General features: G+C 35.0%; 5 protein-coding genes across 6 annotated transcripts; 3 read left to right on the top strand and 2 right to left on the bottom strand.

Moving 5' to 3' along the window:
* Positions 1-310: 310 nt before the first annotated feature.
* On the top strand, positions 311-1,607 carry LOC142974719 (uncharacterized). The gene is made up of 3 exons (XM_076117199.1): positions 311-469; positions 841-1,077; positions 1,430-1,607. The coding sequence occupies exons 1-3, from the start codon at positions 385-387 to the stop codon at positions 1,582-1,584; spliced, it is 477 nt and encodes a 158-aa protein (XP_075973314.1). The 5' UTR covers positions 311-384; the 3' UTR covers positions 1,585-1,607.
* A 651-nt stretch (positions 1,608-2,258) lies between these two features.
* LOC142974873 (uncharacterized) lies at positions 2,259-3,931 on the top strand. Its single transcript, XM_076117443.1, has 3 exons — positions 2,259-2,367; positions 2,868-3,106; positions 3,663-3,931. The coding sequence occupies exons 1-3, from the start codon at positions 2,288-2,290 to the stop codon at positions 3,929-3,931; spliced, it is 588 nt and encodes a 195-aa protein (XP_075973558.1). The 5' UTR covers positions 2,259-2,287.
* A 764-nt stretch (positions 3,932-4,695) lies between these two features.
* Positions 4,696-6,177, bottom strand: LOC142974720 (uncharacterized). 2 transcript variants are annotated; one of them, XM_076117201.1, is made up of 4 exons: positions 5,913-6,177; positions 5,354-5,462; positions 5,215-5,241; positions 4,696-4,877 (listed from the first exon to the last, which is right to left on the bottom strand). In XM_076117201.1, the coding sequence occupies exons 1-4, from the start codon at positions 5,992-5,994 to the stop codon at positions 4,763-4,765; spliced, it is 333 nt and encodes a 110-aa protein (XP_075973316.1). In that variant the 5' UTR covers positions 5,995-6,177; the 3' UTR covers positions 4,696-4,762. The 2 variants fall into 2 exon arrangements, with proteins under 2 accessions (XP_075973316.1, XP_075973315.1); XM_076117200.1 differs by having other exon boundaries at positions 5,354-5,477; positions 5,913-6,169.
* A 1,341-nt stretch (positions 6,178-7,518) lies between these two features.
* LOC142974693 (uncharacterized) lies at positions 7,519-9,069 on the bottom strand. Its single transcript, XM_076117159.1, has 4 exons — positions 8,780-9,069; positions 8,528-8,646; positions 8,242-8,396; positions 7,519-7,742 (listed from the first exon to the last, which is right to left on the bottom strand). Exons 1-4 carry the CDS (start codon positions 8,919-8,921, stop codon positions 7,571-7,573), a joined length of 588 nt encoding a protein of 195 aa, XP_075973274.1. The 5' UTR covers positions 8,922-9,069; the 3' UTR covers positions 7,519-7,570.
* Positions 9,070-9,646: 577 nt separating this feature from the next.
* LOC142974779 (uncharacterized) lies at positions 9,647-12,687 on the top strand. Its single transcript, XM_076117293.1, has 3 exons — positions 9,647-10,904; positions 11,640-11,734; positions 12,368-12,687. Exons 1-3 carry the CDS (start codon positions 9,838-9,840, stop codon positions 12,682-12,684), a joined length of 1,479 nt encoding a protein of 492 aa, XP_075973408.1. The 5' UTR covers positions 9,647-9,837; the 3' UTR covers positions 12,685-12,687.
* Positions 12,688-13,809: the final 1,122 nt, after the last annotated feature.

The raw sequence follows: 13,809 nt of genomic DNA, 5'->3' as shown, positions 1-13,809 counted from the left end.
TGAATGACCACACAGTGACACCACATGATTGGCAAGAAAATGTCGAAAGTGCCTAATTCAGAACTATGTTTAGACCGAATAGCGCGATTTTCTACCCTTATCGACTATCGACAACCGGCTAGCTATCGAGAAATTTTGTATGAGCGCCTCTATCGGGTGCATTCTCAGGGGTCAAACTCTAGATACACACCGACTGTAGAGAATCGCGCCACTGGACAACGAAGTTTAAAAATAAGTTACAAGTAAAAATATATTTCTCTTTAGCTTCATACATATGCCAATTAGTTTCCTAATCTTTTAGGACCAACTAACAGATTGTAAAAATAAATTGGTTGATATATTTGATTGGTAGCTAGTAGACTTACAGTTCGCCACACTGTAACGATGAAGAGCATCGTGTTGGTTTGCGTGGTGGCGTGCCTGGCCAACCATGTTGGAGAGACGGACGGGTACTTTGTTGGAGCTGGTTGTAAGTTGATACATTGAGAAATATCATCATTTAAGCTATTAGACGTCTGTTGTTTCATCAACACTCAGATGACCTATAAAGTAGACTATATATTAAGAACTTTAGGTCCAATCTAGGGGGTTTAAGAGACATAGAGCAGCGTTGACGATAGGCTAACTACATGAAAAATAAATATTAACTTCCAACGCATTTTCCAAAATTCCGTCTTTGTAAATATGAATTAAACTAAGGCTTTTTTGTCAAATTTTCTTGAGACTCTGACTTACAAAATTCTACACAAGAAACCAAACCAATCTCTTAATTGTACTACAAAAGAAACAGTTTTTAATCACACTTATAAAATTTGATTACACCAAACACTTTTTTCCAAGTGAACGTCCGCTTCGGCCAGCTCCTCTTCTCCGACAGCAAATACCAGGTCCTCAGAGAAGAGATGGTGAAGACCAACACCAGAAACCTGGTGTACCACTGCCGGGCAGACAAGAGTGACTGTGATGCTGCCCTGGCGAAGATGAGGTATAAGGCCAGTAAGCACTTCTATGCGCTGTCGAAAGCTATCGTCGATTACGTGAAGAATAAACGACAAGCGAGACCTACTGGATATGTAGGTTAGTATAGAAATTAGGCTTATTAAGTAATCATAGTTTCAGAGGCTAATTAAACTTTAGCAAAAATAGTCATGGCTAAGTATAATAGTCTTGTTATTAGTGAATTTTGTTTAAAAAGCTGATCCAAGCTGCATTCTTGTATAAAGTTTTATGCTCTATTTCGGTTGCGTAGCGATAAATATTCCAAGAAAAACTATATTTTGTTTGATTCTCTTCTATCTACATGCTTTGATCGATTGATCACAAGTCCAGCACAGATATGCTGTGAAAGCGAAACAAACTTACACTTTTATGAAACAAGTATAAAGCATAAAAAGCCATTTTGTAATCAGTTACTGACCACCTTACCCAGGAACTGCTACCTTCTGCCAGGACAACATCTGCGTGCCGGACACAGACCCGCCCATTGTCTTCGGAGGCTGTTACACGCTCATCTCGTGCGGAGGAAACCAGACCTGGCACCTGGACCCCATCGTGTACAAGAAGAAGAAGGCCAGATTCTATTAACATCTAGTAAAATTGAGATAACAGCTATGTGTTTTTTTTTTACCCCGGTGCACAGTATTTAATTTTTCTTATGACAGTCTGTACTGCGCTCCCGTTTGTTTATTTTTCTTAATCAGCAGATAATATGTTGCTGTTTCTAGGTCGCTTTCAGAATGTCACAATCAAATTCTGGATGTATCTGTATGGATTCGATGGATCTGGATTTGTTAAAAAATAAATAATTTATGCTCGTTACGGTAAAGTCCCTTCTGGAATGAAAAAGGGTTTCCCAAAGTCCATTTCGTTGGTCAAGCACTAAATGGAGATGGCGCATGCTCTCGTCACGATATTTTTTTTGTACAGCACTGATTTTCTCGTCATCTAAAGCTTAGATACATATACGCGAATAGATACTTGTTCGCAATAATTAATCGTTAACTTTAACAAAATACACAATACCACCAAACTATGTACATAAGATGACTGAATCAAATCACATACATAACGACATCTGTTCAAAAGAAAAAAGTCGTACTGATATAACCTCTATTACAAAGCATAAATACTGATCCAAAAAAAAGTACCTCTCGTGCCACCTGTTTCATTGTACACTTACAATACCATTCATTGTTTCTTCACAATCGTAATAAAAGCCTTTAAAAGTCCTTTGAGAATGTAGAAAAGGATTAATTGTCGGGTGATGATGTTATAGAGAGCTGGAATCATGGATTACTTGTGTATCGTGTTATTGTTACAAGTTTATTACGCTTCTTGCAGTATTAGGACCAGTTTAATAGTGAACAAGTGAGTAAACTTTTGTTTTTGGAACAATCTCTTTTCGCGTTGCATGTTTATTATTATAGAATGAGGTTTTTTTTATAATTAACTCTCCTTAAAGATGATTTGAACCTTCTATTACTTGATGTTTCGACCGAATGACATCGGTCTTAGAAACTGGTGGACTGACTTATATGTTGTCCGCATTGATCAAAATGGTTGTTTGTATAATTTGTCATAATAATATAAGTAACAGTTTGGCAGAAACGCATACGGAAATAAGTGAAGTCTCATGAAACGGCCTGACTACTCAAGCGCCCAAGTAGTGAATCAACAGTTTCTATATTTTTTTTTTTAATCTGTCATAAACGTCTTATTTCAGCAACTTGCCAAACATTCCCGTCCCGTCAAACAGACCGAAGGATTATTTTTATAAATCTTTTTGAAGTAATTGCTGTGTAAACTTTTACAACAAAATCAGGCTGTTATTTATCTATTTAATTAACTAATCGCCCATTAATACACAGGTTAACAAAAGTAAAGCCAGTTGGAGAGAATGTAGGCAGCCGCTTTATGCCGCTGACTGAGTTGCCAGCTCTCAACGTGCCGGCGGCTTCAGGGCGACGGCATCTGCCCGAGGACTGCACCCAGAAGATTCCTGGCCAGGAGGTCATTGAGGGCGGCAATGTCGACATCATTGGAGACTATTATGATGACCATATAGCCAAGACTGTCGCTACTGTCATCTTCCCCGACCATATTGATCGTGAGTTTTTAGTTTTGTTTACTTGATGTTCTCTACATTGGCCACGGTAATGTTTTGTATATATTGTCAAACTCGTTTTCTTTTCATAATCATGTTATTACCAAATGAGCTCAGTTTTTTTTTAATGAGACAGTAACAAAAAATCTATCACATTTATGATATGTATTGATAGATGGGCTGGCCCTGACCCCTGGACAAATCCCTTTAAGGGTCATGTAAAAAACATGCCTGTTTGACCCTGGGTTTTCACTACTTCCATATCCATATCAAAAATTATATAGCTTCGATTTCTGAGGTACATTTAGCGGTAGTTTATCTATTAGTAGTTATAATAGCGTTTAATCATTCGCTAATCATTTAGCTCATCTTAAAAACACGCTATTGAATAGATAAACAACCGCTTAATTTACTCAGAAACCGGGGGTTAGTAGTTTAAGCGTGAACGCATGACAGATAGACAGACTTTCGCGTTAATAAAATTATTATTTAAAATGGATGAATTTACCTATAACGATTCTTGAAGTGTATTCTTTACTAATAATAACATTTTTTACAGACAATCACTTCGACGTGACCACGCAGGTCCCATACTTCACAGTAGGAACCATAGAGGCTATCGGCTATCACCCGAGCACCATAAAGAGTGAACATCCGAGCGAGTGCGAGAAAATCTACCAAGACCATATAGACGATCAGTACTCAGAAGAATCCAATGATTACTCAGAAGAATCATTGGAAATGGCGCGAATGCCACTCTTCTTGAAAGAATACGACGTGCCCGATAAACCGCTCACGATGGAAATCTATGACGACGATCGAAAATAATGTAGTATTCTAGTTTTTGTACGGTTATTATTTTTACTAAATTGTTTTTTATAAATGTTGTTGTTTTCTTTCAAAATGTATTATTATATTATGATTTCACAGAGCATGAGACAGACAACATATTTATTTATTTATTTATTTCAAACTTTATATACAGGGCTGTATAAAGGCGGACTTAATGCCAGGGGCATTTTCTGCCAGTCTACCTTGGGGTGATGCAGAGATTTTTATGAAGGTGTTAAAAAGAGGAAGGAGAGTGAGTTGAGAAAGGGTGTACAAATATGTACAAATTGTTTGTCGGTTAGTGCGTTTTATCCCTGTAAAATTAAAACCAAATGTAGTGTCTCTAAGTCAGGCAAAATATTTCGACTAGTCGAGAAGACTAGTATGAATTTAGAATTTGTTGCCTGGAATTTGTTTACTGCGAATTTGTTACCTGGTGTAACCCGGGTGATGCCGGGGCTGGCCGTTATAGTCCGACAACTTAGTGGAGAGCCTTGACATGAACAATTTATCTAGATTCCAATTAACACTGCTGTGTTTTTCTATAAGAAAGTACATACAGTACTGACAGAAACCATCAACTGCATGGGCCTGCAGATCACTGATGTTTTGAACTGTGATTTGTATAAGTACCTCCAACTGCTACGAACCTTGCATACAAGGCTCTCTAATTACTTATTGGACTATAGTACCTCATACTTACACAGTTAACTCCATCAAAAAGCCTATAAATAGCGTTTGAAGATGAAATAAACGACATTATTAATATTAACTTTATTTTAACACAATCTTAGCTTAGATTAATACTAGTTATTCTAACACTACGTTTTACACCGGTCCCGCTTGTAAGTTATATTTGTTAGGCACTTTGACATCTTTGTCTTTCTCGTCCAGAACTTCTTCGGTATCGTCGTCATCAAAATCATCCATGTCTAGTGGATTCCTGGTAAAAAAAGAATTAAATGGCCGTTAAACCTATAGACTTTTTAAAATAAATTGAAGTAATAGAACGAAATCTCTACAATGAGTTGCATTTTTTTAACGAGTAAAGTTCTACGAAATAAGTTCCCATTAACACCCAATTCTTTTTAAAACCACCTTTGACATAGTTACAGATTAACATCTCTATTCGAATATGAATTTACAAAATTTGCGCCGTTTTACTCGTAACATAGAGAACATAATAATATGGAAAAACAAAAATATATTAAGATTATCCGCCAGTATAAATGAAATCCTAATACCAAATTATATTATGTACAATAATTATTGATACTCACTTGTTCCAATCAATCTTGTGCCGTTTCCTGAAAAAGAAAATGATTTCTATAGTCTATGATTCAAATCTACATAATCTTTTACACCGTTCCGTTTCACGTAGTTTACGAAGTAAGACAACTTATATCAAACTGTACAGACCTATTTGTGGCTATGTAATCCTGGTCCATGTATTCTTCAGAAACTTCTACTGATAATGGCTGACCGCGGTGATCCTGCAGTATACCGAAGTACCTTGGAGCACGGGTTACTGTGAATAAAAGTGCTGAAAACACGAAATAAAGTGTTCGTTTTCAGTTTCTGTTTTGATTGGTAGTGACTTTTTTAGTACCAATCAATGCAGAATGAAATTACTGACTTGTTACACCATTGTGATACCTAATGTACATATTCATATTTTTTTTTAGTTTAGGAACGTAAATAGCAACAAGTTCGCCTCCTATTAAATAGGACTAACATTCGTAAAGGCTAAATGTGGGTGTATTTCATACCCCTATGCCTACACCTTCGGGTATACCAGGTGTGATACTATGTGTGTTAGTAATATATAAAATTACTCAAACAAATACTTTATCTTCTGTAAATTCACTATAGACTTAATTGGAGACGGTGCACATTACAACAAAAGCAGTTCTAATACAATAAATATTTAGAATCACAGTCAAAAGAATCAATCATATAATAATTATAATATACTCACAATCATCTACAGCCTGTAAACCTTTGTACGCCATACATAAAACTATCAAAACTACTTGCAACTTTAATCTTGTTTCACACATTTTTAATTAAAAGTCTTTTAATCCTCTCACTAAACGGTAAAATACTGGCCACAATTATTTTTTAAACTCTTGAACTCATAATACAAAAAACTAAACTAACTGTAAAGCTGCGGAAACGGTGTTCTCTAAAAAGGTTTTAATCTACTTTTGAGTCTAGTTTTTGGTTTCGACTTCCTATGGCGCGGAAGTTTGTTAAACATAGGTTATGTTTAGTGTTTTTTCTAAATTAACCATTGAACAATGGATTGTGTAATATTGCTTCCTGCACGTGACGTGACGTTGCAATCACGTTTATTTAGATCCTAGAATTGTAAGCAAGTAACATTTTCCTACTAAGTCATATTTGAACGACGAGAGTTTCACATTAAGGCAAACCCCTCTGAAAATCAACATCAGAGACATCAGAATAGACTATGATCCGGCCAAATATCCATTTACGCGGGGATCACAAACTATAACCATGAAAGCATAATAATATCAAAATACTTATACACCTCTATAATATAAGAGTACGTACACTTAGCTAGCTACTTTACTTAGATGCAATAATGCTAGTAAAAAAAAACGTTAAACGCATCTAGGACATAGATAGAACTTGCGGAAGTTATTACTTTAAATAATTAAATATATTAATATTGCCCAATTTTCAAGCATATTGTTTCGCTCTCTTTTCTTTCATTTAGTAAAGACACCTCCCACACTAGGAACTGCTCTTTTGTGGCGATGACTTTTTAAACATATAAACGACCGACACAAATAGGTACAACCAGAAACAACCGTATATAGATCGCTAAAATACATAGGTTTTCCATGTGGGAATCGAATCCACGACGTCCAACACAGTAGTAGTTGCTATCACATTAACTATTGTGCTAGTCGTCTGAGGTCTTTTCGTTCTTGTCCATAATCTAAACAAAATAAATGTCCTATAGTAAAAGTCACATTCGAAAATGTCCATTGATCGAGCAGTTAATAGATTACTGAAAAATACCAAATATCCTTAGTGACAGGACATCCATGATGCAGTGGTTTAGGTAGTGAATATGTCGTTACAAATCAACGGATTCAATTCCCACACTGAATAAGTAGTGATTATGAGAATAGCTTGTTGTGCACCACACAAAATTATTTCTAAGTCAAAAAGAGGTCTTTAAACAAAGATTTATGCTCTTTTATTGTGGATTGTTCCAACATTTTGTCACTGAAAACTGCGAGTACATTATGTACTTCTTTAACGTTGTTAACGTGCCCACACAGTCCAATTAAAGAACTCTTGTTTATTCGGGATTAAATCGTTTCATTGCTGGATCTGGATAGCTGCCGCTACGATAATTTACCCTATAGTAGAATTTTAAACTAATGTGAACAACCCACATTCTAACAATCTTTTCATTTTTTAAATGGGCCTAATCGCTTTGAATCCACCAGATGGCTTTTATAATCATTTTCCTTACTCTTTAGTAACGTATTTATAGGTAGCATAGGTAATAGAGTACTGTAAAAGGGTAAGAAACAACACCAAAATCTAAATTACGCTATATTATGCAACAATATCGATACACAGATTATAATATCCTTATTTTCTATAGAAGAGGTTGCCTTCTCCGCCCCAGAGTCGTCTGCCGCCATAGCCAATAAGCTCTTGCCGTAGAGAATTGTACTTCTTGAAGAACAGCTTCTTGAGGATACGTTTCCGACGCTTGTCTTCCTTGAGGCACGACTCCAGCTTGTCCATGCACACGTCTTCCCTGTTTACGACAAAATATATAGAGTCAAATGTAAAATATTAAGGTTCAACGTATCAAGTGGCGTTCTTTAGTCTCTCCTACCATATGGGAAAAAGGCGTATATGTCAATAGTTAAATATTTTGTGTCTAGCTACAAACCCCTCGACTTGATAAATGGGCAAGATTTAAGGTGTTTGTTTTGTAGTTCATTATCATAATGGAGTGCATGCATACAAATAATGCATTTCTGGCTCTTAAGTCCTATAGGTATATATATATAGCTGTTTGTGGATAATCTAAAGTACTGGTCCTAGATATGATGAAACCACTTGTTATAATTTTTAAACATTGCAAGCGAGGCAACAGGTATAGGCACAATAAACTCTATCCTAGTCTTTGTTTTAAGCAATTGGAACTTCGTGTACCTAAGGTTTGATTCTCAGCCTTACTTTCATCCCGTCAAATAAGTGGACACCTCACGAGCCTTGGATAGCCATAGTCTCACAAGAAATTTACTTACTTATAATTCTGGTCAAGCAATAATTTGATGGGCTCGGTTTTAGTGAATTTATCGGGCAGGCGCGCTCCTGGTGGCAGTTTGGATAGCTCTTTCATAATACCCATGATCGTGTTCTCCAGTTGCGCAAGTTTTGGCACCATCAACCTTTTAATTACCTGGGAGAAATAATAACAGCTTTTGAGAAAGAGTCAAGGAATCTTCAAGGATCGCTTCAAAAAAATATAAAATCGATAAGTTATTGGACTTGCTGTAATTAATTGCTTTAATTAGACTTGTAAAGGTATACCTTTCCACACCGGTTGCCAGTTTTGCAAGGAGTTCTGAACTTTCTGCCAAGCTCCATCACTGGCAGATTCTGTATCTGAGAGATAACATTCGAAAAAGTGCCTACAGCTGTATTTTTTGCTGAAAATAACAGAAAATTACAAATCATTACCTGCCTGGTATAAAAGCGAGTCGGAAAATTAAACATTATCAAGCTTAAGTAATTATTTGGACTACCATTTTAATAGGTGTAAATATTTTCGATCACTCTTACCCATTTTAGCTTTCTTCGTTTTCCCTACTCTCGCTATATCTGGTTTATTCGATTCATCATCAGAATTTTTACCACCTCGAGCTAATTGAACTAGAATCATTGTTAAAAATAACTTGATAACGAAATAATTTTTAAAATTCATTCTAAGTCGACGCGACCTCTCGCGTCCGCAGTCTAGGTGTGGAAATGAATTGTAATTTTACACCAAAACTTGTTTGGAAAACATTCTCTTAATGAAGGAAATTCACTGTACTTTAACAACTAACCGTAGACCGATAGAAATGATTGCATCAGACTGTTTTGCAAATAATGAAAAAGTTTCAATTACAACCATGGTAGTACCATTGTTTCGTAATTATAACAGGGCTTAAAAACGTTTTACAAATATCGGTATATAGTTACATAAGTAGGAAGAAAACCTTATAAAAAATCATCATGCCAAAAATATTCAAAATAATTTTAGTAGGCACGATAAACAGCATTACTTTGATAGTTATGAATTATACTGAAAGTTATTTACCTAGCCTTACATTATATCTCTCTCTATTTATAATTTTTTTCTTTCTCTCATTTCTCTCAAGAACGATCTGCGGCCATGCGCCAATAGAATGTATCAGAAAACGATTATTTTATTGATGTAACTGAAAACTAGAAGAATGGTGAGAATAATGAGATAAAAAATATTAAAAAAGTACGACTAGAAAGCCAATAAGTAAATGGTTAATAATGAAACCTTAAAAGTTTGTAGTGTTAAAGACTAATGAAATATTGATAATGCCCCGATCTTGAAACACATTTACCCCAAACAACTCACAAATTAAAAAAAAAACCTATCATCAAAATGTCAGGCTCAATTGACAGTTGACAAGGACTGTAAAAAATTAAAACTGCAAGTTTGAATTTAAAGTTAAATTTTTACTATGTTTATAATACTTTTATCATTTTCACAGTACTTTATCTATATTGCTAGTTAATTCGTACATATTATTCGCGGTTAAGCATGTGTGACACTTTAATTCAAAATATATAAGTGAAGATCAAAACTTTTAACAAACACCATGGGAAACAAACAAAAACCTACTAACAAGTACGAAATAATCGAAAAGAATGTATTTAATACAATAGAATGGCAAGAAAATATCACTGTTTTAGATCTGAGTAAGAGAGAAATATCGGAATTTGATGACAACTTAAAATTGCCTCCAAACATTGTTGATTTAAATTTATCACATAACAAAATTACAGAAATACCAACGACGGTGCTTAAGCTGGAGAAACTTATAGTACTTGACCTTTCTCATAACGAAATAGTGCTATTTGACAATACACCAAGCTTCTGTCACTCAATAGAGAACTTAAATTTATCAAATAATAAATTAGAGGGACCACCTTACTGGGTATGGACAGAGAAACCTAAACAATTATATCATTTAAACTTAAGCTACAATCAGAATATATGTGAATCATTTGAAGGCCATTATTTAGAGGAATTACTGTCACATACAACACTAGTCAAAGAAATTGTTATAAATAATTGTAGATTAAGTAGGCATATGAAATTAATGTCGACATTCAGACATGCGAAAGCAATAGATTTAGGCTGCACAGATTATAATTATCATTCGGTAAACTTTGTAGAAAATGTGCCTTGCGTCGGGCTAGACAAGTGCCACGATGTTGAACGTTTGAATCTTTGCAACACTCGTTTGTATAACATACAGCAAAACATCGACATATACCAGAATCTCATTGAAATAAACTTGTCCGATAATAATATATGCAGCATACCAAATGAGTTCTGTAATTTAAAGAATTTAGAGATATGTATATTATCGTTCAACAGAATATTATATCTACCTGATGACTTTCATAAGTTAGAACGATTGACGAGATTGCACTTGGACAGTAATAAATTATGCATGTTGCCAGAAAACTTTAAGTTAAAAAACTTAAAGACCCTTGATTTGTACAACAATCATCTTTATGAAGGATTTGATGACCTGAAAACATTGAAACAGTATGACTTTGCACAAAATTATGGTGATGAACCTTGTAATGAAGAATATTTGGAGATGAAACTGAAGTTAAGAGAGAACTGCACTGATACAGATAGACTGGATGGAAGGTAACTCATTACACAATAAACATATACACACATATTATGTACATAATATAATATGTGTTATACCTGAAAGAATAGGCTGTGGTGTATTACATGACATAATATTACACAGGGTACTTTACCATGCTCTGTGATAATCCATACTTAATATTATATAATCTGTTACTCAATCACGCCTAAACTATTGACAAAATTTGCATGAAATTTGTTCTTTTGAAACCCGAGAAAGGACATAGGCTACTTTTTACCCCGGGAAAAATGACGAATTCCCATGTTAAAATTCAGGTGGCGGACGAAGTCGAAAGTAAAAGCTAGTCTAAAATATGTAAGAAAATACTAATAGTCCTTTGCCCTGGGAATCGAACCTTAGACCCTTGCACTGCAGTCGCATATAAAACTCACTTCACCACAGAGGCAGTTTACATAATTAACAAAACACCAAAAAGGTTTGGTGCAGGCATATTATTTTTGACTGCTTCCATGGCTCAGTGGTTTAGGCCACCACGCCGCTACCACTGTGTCGGGAGTTCGTGGGTTCGATTCCCACACGGAACAATTATTTGTGCGATCCACAAAATTAAATAATTGTTTCGAGTCTGGTTGTACTTTGCGTCCGTTGTTTGTATGTTTGTAAATGTCCCTGCTACACGACCAACACTTAATGCGAGTGTGATCTTTTTTAAAAAGAAAATAAATTATTTAGATTATTACTACTGTTATAGTATTGCTCTTTTCTAGGGCTCCAGAGACTGTGAATCCAGATCGTGAGCGTAGTTGCAGCAGCAGTGATGACTTTTTTTATTTGGATGCTCATGTAGCTGATGAAAAACAAGGTGCGGTTATTTTGTTTATGCTTTCATAAAGAGGATTAAGCAGAGTAAGAATATAATCAAACAAATTGCTATTTTGTAATTCCCAAATGTAAGTTGTCTGTAAAGACGCCTATAGCCAGTTGCGCTCACCGGTCGGTAAACGATCTGTGGGTTAGCGGCCAAGCTAATTTATATGATTATGGTGTGGATAGAATCTCTAAGAAAAACTTAAGGTACCTCTAGCTACAATAGTTATTATTTACCTTGCAAACTTGCTGAGTAATTAACTAGTCTTGTCAAATCTAATCAAATATATTAGACTATCTACTTAGAAACACGTCAAATGAATATTAGACTTGTGTTTATCAGTCAACCAAAAGACATACTTCACTGTTAATAGGCCTGTTTTATAATGAATTTTGCTCAGCATTTATTGTAAACTAGCTTTTACCCGCGACTTCGTCCGCCACCTTAATTTTCCCATGGGAATGCGTCATTTTCCCGGGGAAAAAGTAGCCTATGTCCTTTCTCGGCTATCAAAATATCTCCATACCAAATTTCATGCAAATGATTCAGTGGTTTAGGCGTGATTGAGTAACAGACAGACAGAGTTACTTTCGCATTTATAATATTAGGATGGATTTAATGTTTCAGAGCCTGCCCCAGCTGGGGATACTCGCTGCAGCACACCTGAAGACTGGGACTCTGACGACTTCTGGATCCCTTCACCGATAGACCACAGTAAACCCTCACTACCCCTTATCAGACGTACCAGTCCATCCACAACGCAATACAGCATACATTGGCTGGAATTTGTCAAAAAGAAAATGAGTGAAGGTAGTTTCTGTCCGATGGATATGCACCTCACTATATCAATCACAGAGCAGGTTAAATATGAAAAGATGTGTAATCAGCAACCAGTGTATGAGTCTGATGGCCAATTCGATGATTTTTCTGACGATGATACATAATATTAAGTACAAATGCAAGTATTAAGTAGTATCAAGCTGGGCGTTTCTGCATTACATTTTTGCTACCAGCTTTTACACTCAATTCAGTTCGCGTAAGACAACTTTTCAAGTTAAGGCTAAGTGGTCACACTGGTCATCTATAGTCTATACTATCTGTACACTGAATGTTATTTAAATATGTTCAATACCTTTTGAGTTACTAAGTAACAAACATACATACCTTCACAAACTTTATCGAATTAGGAGGATGAAGAGATTTGTATGTTGTTAAATACTTGCAATAAAATGAACTATTTTTGTATATTATATTTGCTTGAAATCTCGTAGTGTTAGTTTGCTGAGCTTATTACTGATTAATTTACAATTTAAAATCCCTATTTGGATTTTAAGTTTTGTTGTATTAAAGTGGTGCTGTTATAACTAATTAATTGCTGTCTAAAATATTGTTTAGACTTATTTCACTACTTTCATAATATTGTAGAATCCCACCTTAAATTCAATATTAATAATTACTTCTATTAATACTTAATATGATATTAATTACTTCTACAATATTAATTAATTTGCTACACTCATATTCGGTTCTCGGGCGCAATTTACCCCCGGTTTAACAACAAGTAGTGTTTAAACTGAAATATAAAAAAAATGCTATTTAATAGATAAACTACCGCTAAGTGTACCTCAGAAACCGGGCATTACTTGTTCGACTTGTGATTAGGTAAGTCTACATTTGCCGCCCGGCTATGTCGATTAAGGCCTAACCAAATATTTGTGTAGCAAGTCTAATTAACTAACATTATGGTTTAGTTGAGTTTACATAGTATTTCTTTATATGTTGGATGCCATATTTCATACATTTGAATGGAGCTCACCCATCTCCTGGCAGCTAGTCTTTATTTCACTTTAAATTGTCAGGGTCATCAAAGGGTATAAGTAATTAAGTTATATATTAAGTTTTCATTAATTTTAATGTGCCTTAAGCCAATTTGTTATATTATTTACAGTTTATTTGGTGCTGAGATAATTTAATCACTCAATTGTCATAGCCTTTTTTTTTAATAACAGAGTGTAATGCTGTATTGATACCTTCTTACAAAGAGACAAACTAAACAAGCTCTATGTTTA

This window comes from Anticarsia gemmatalis, chromosome 8 (assembly GCF_050436995.1).
Source record: "Anticarsia gemmatalis isolate Benzon Research Colony breed Stoneville strain chromosome 8, ilAntGemm2 primary, whole genome shotgun sequence".
NCBI lineage: Eukaryota > Metazoa > Arthropoda > Insecta > Lepidoptera > Erebidae > Anticarsia > Anticarsia gemmatalis.
Note: the sequence above shows the minus strand (reverse complement) of the source record. Positions and strands in the feature narration are given on the sequence as shown.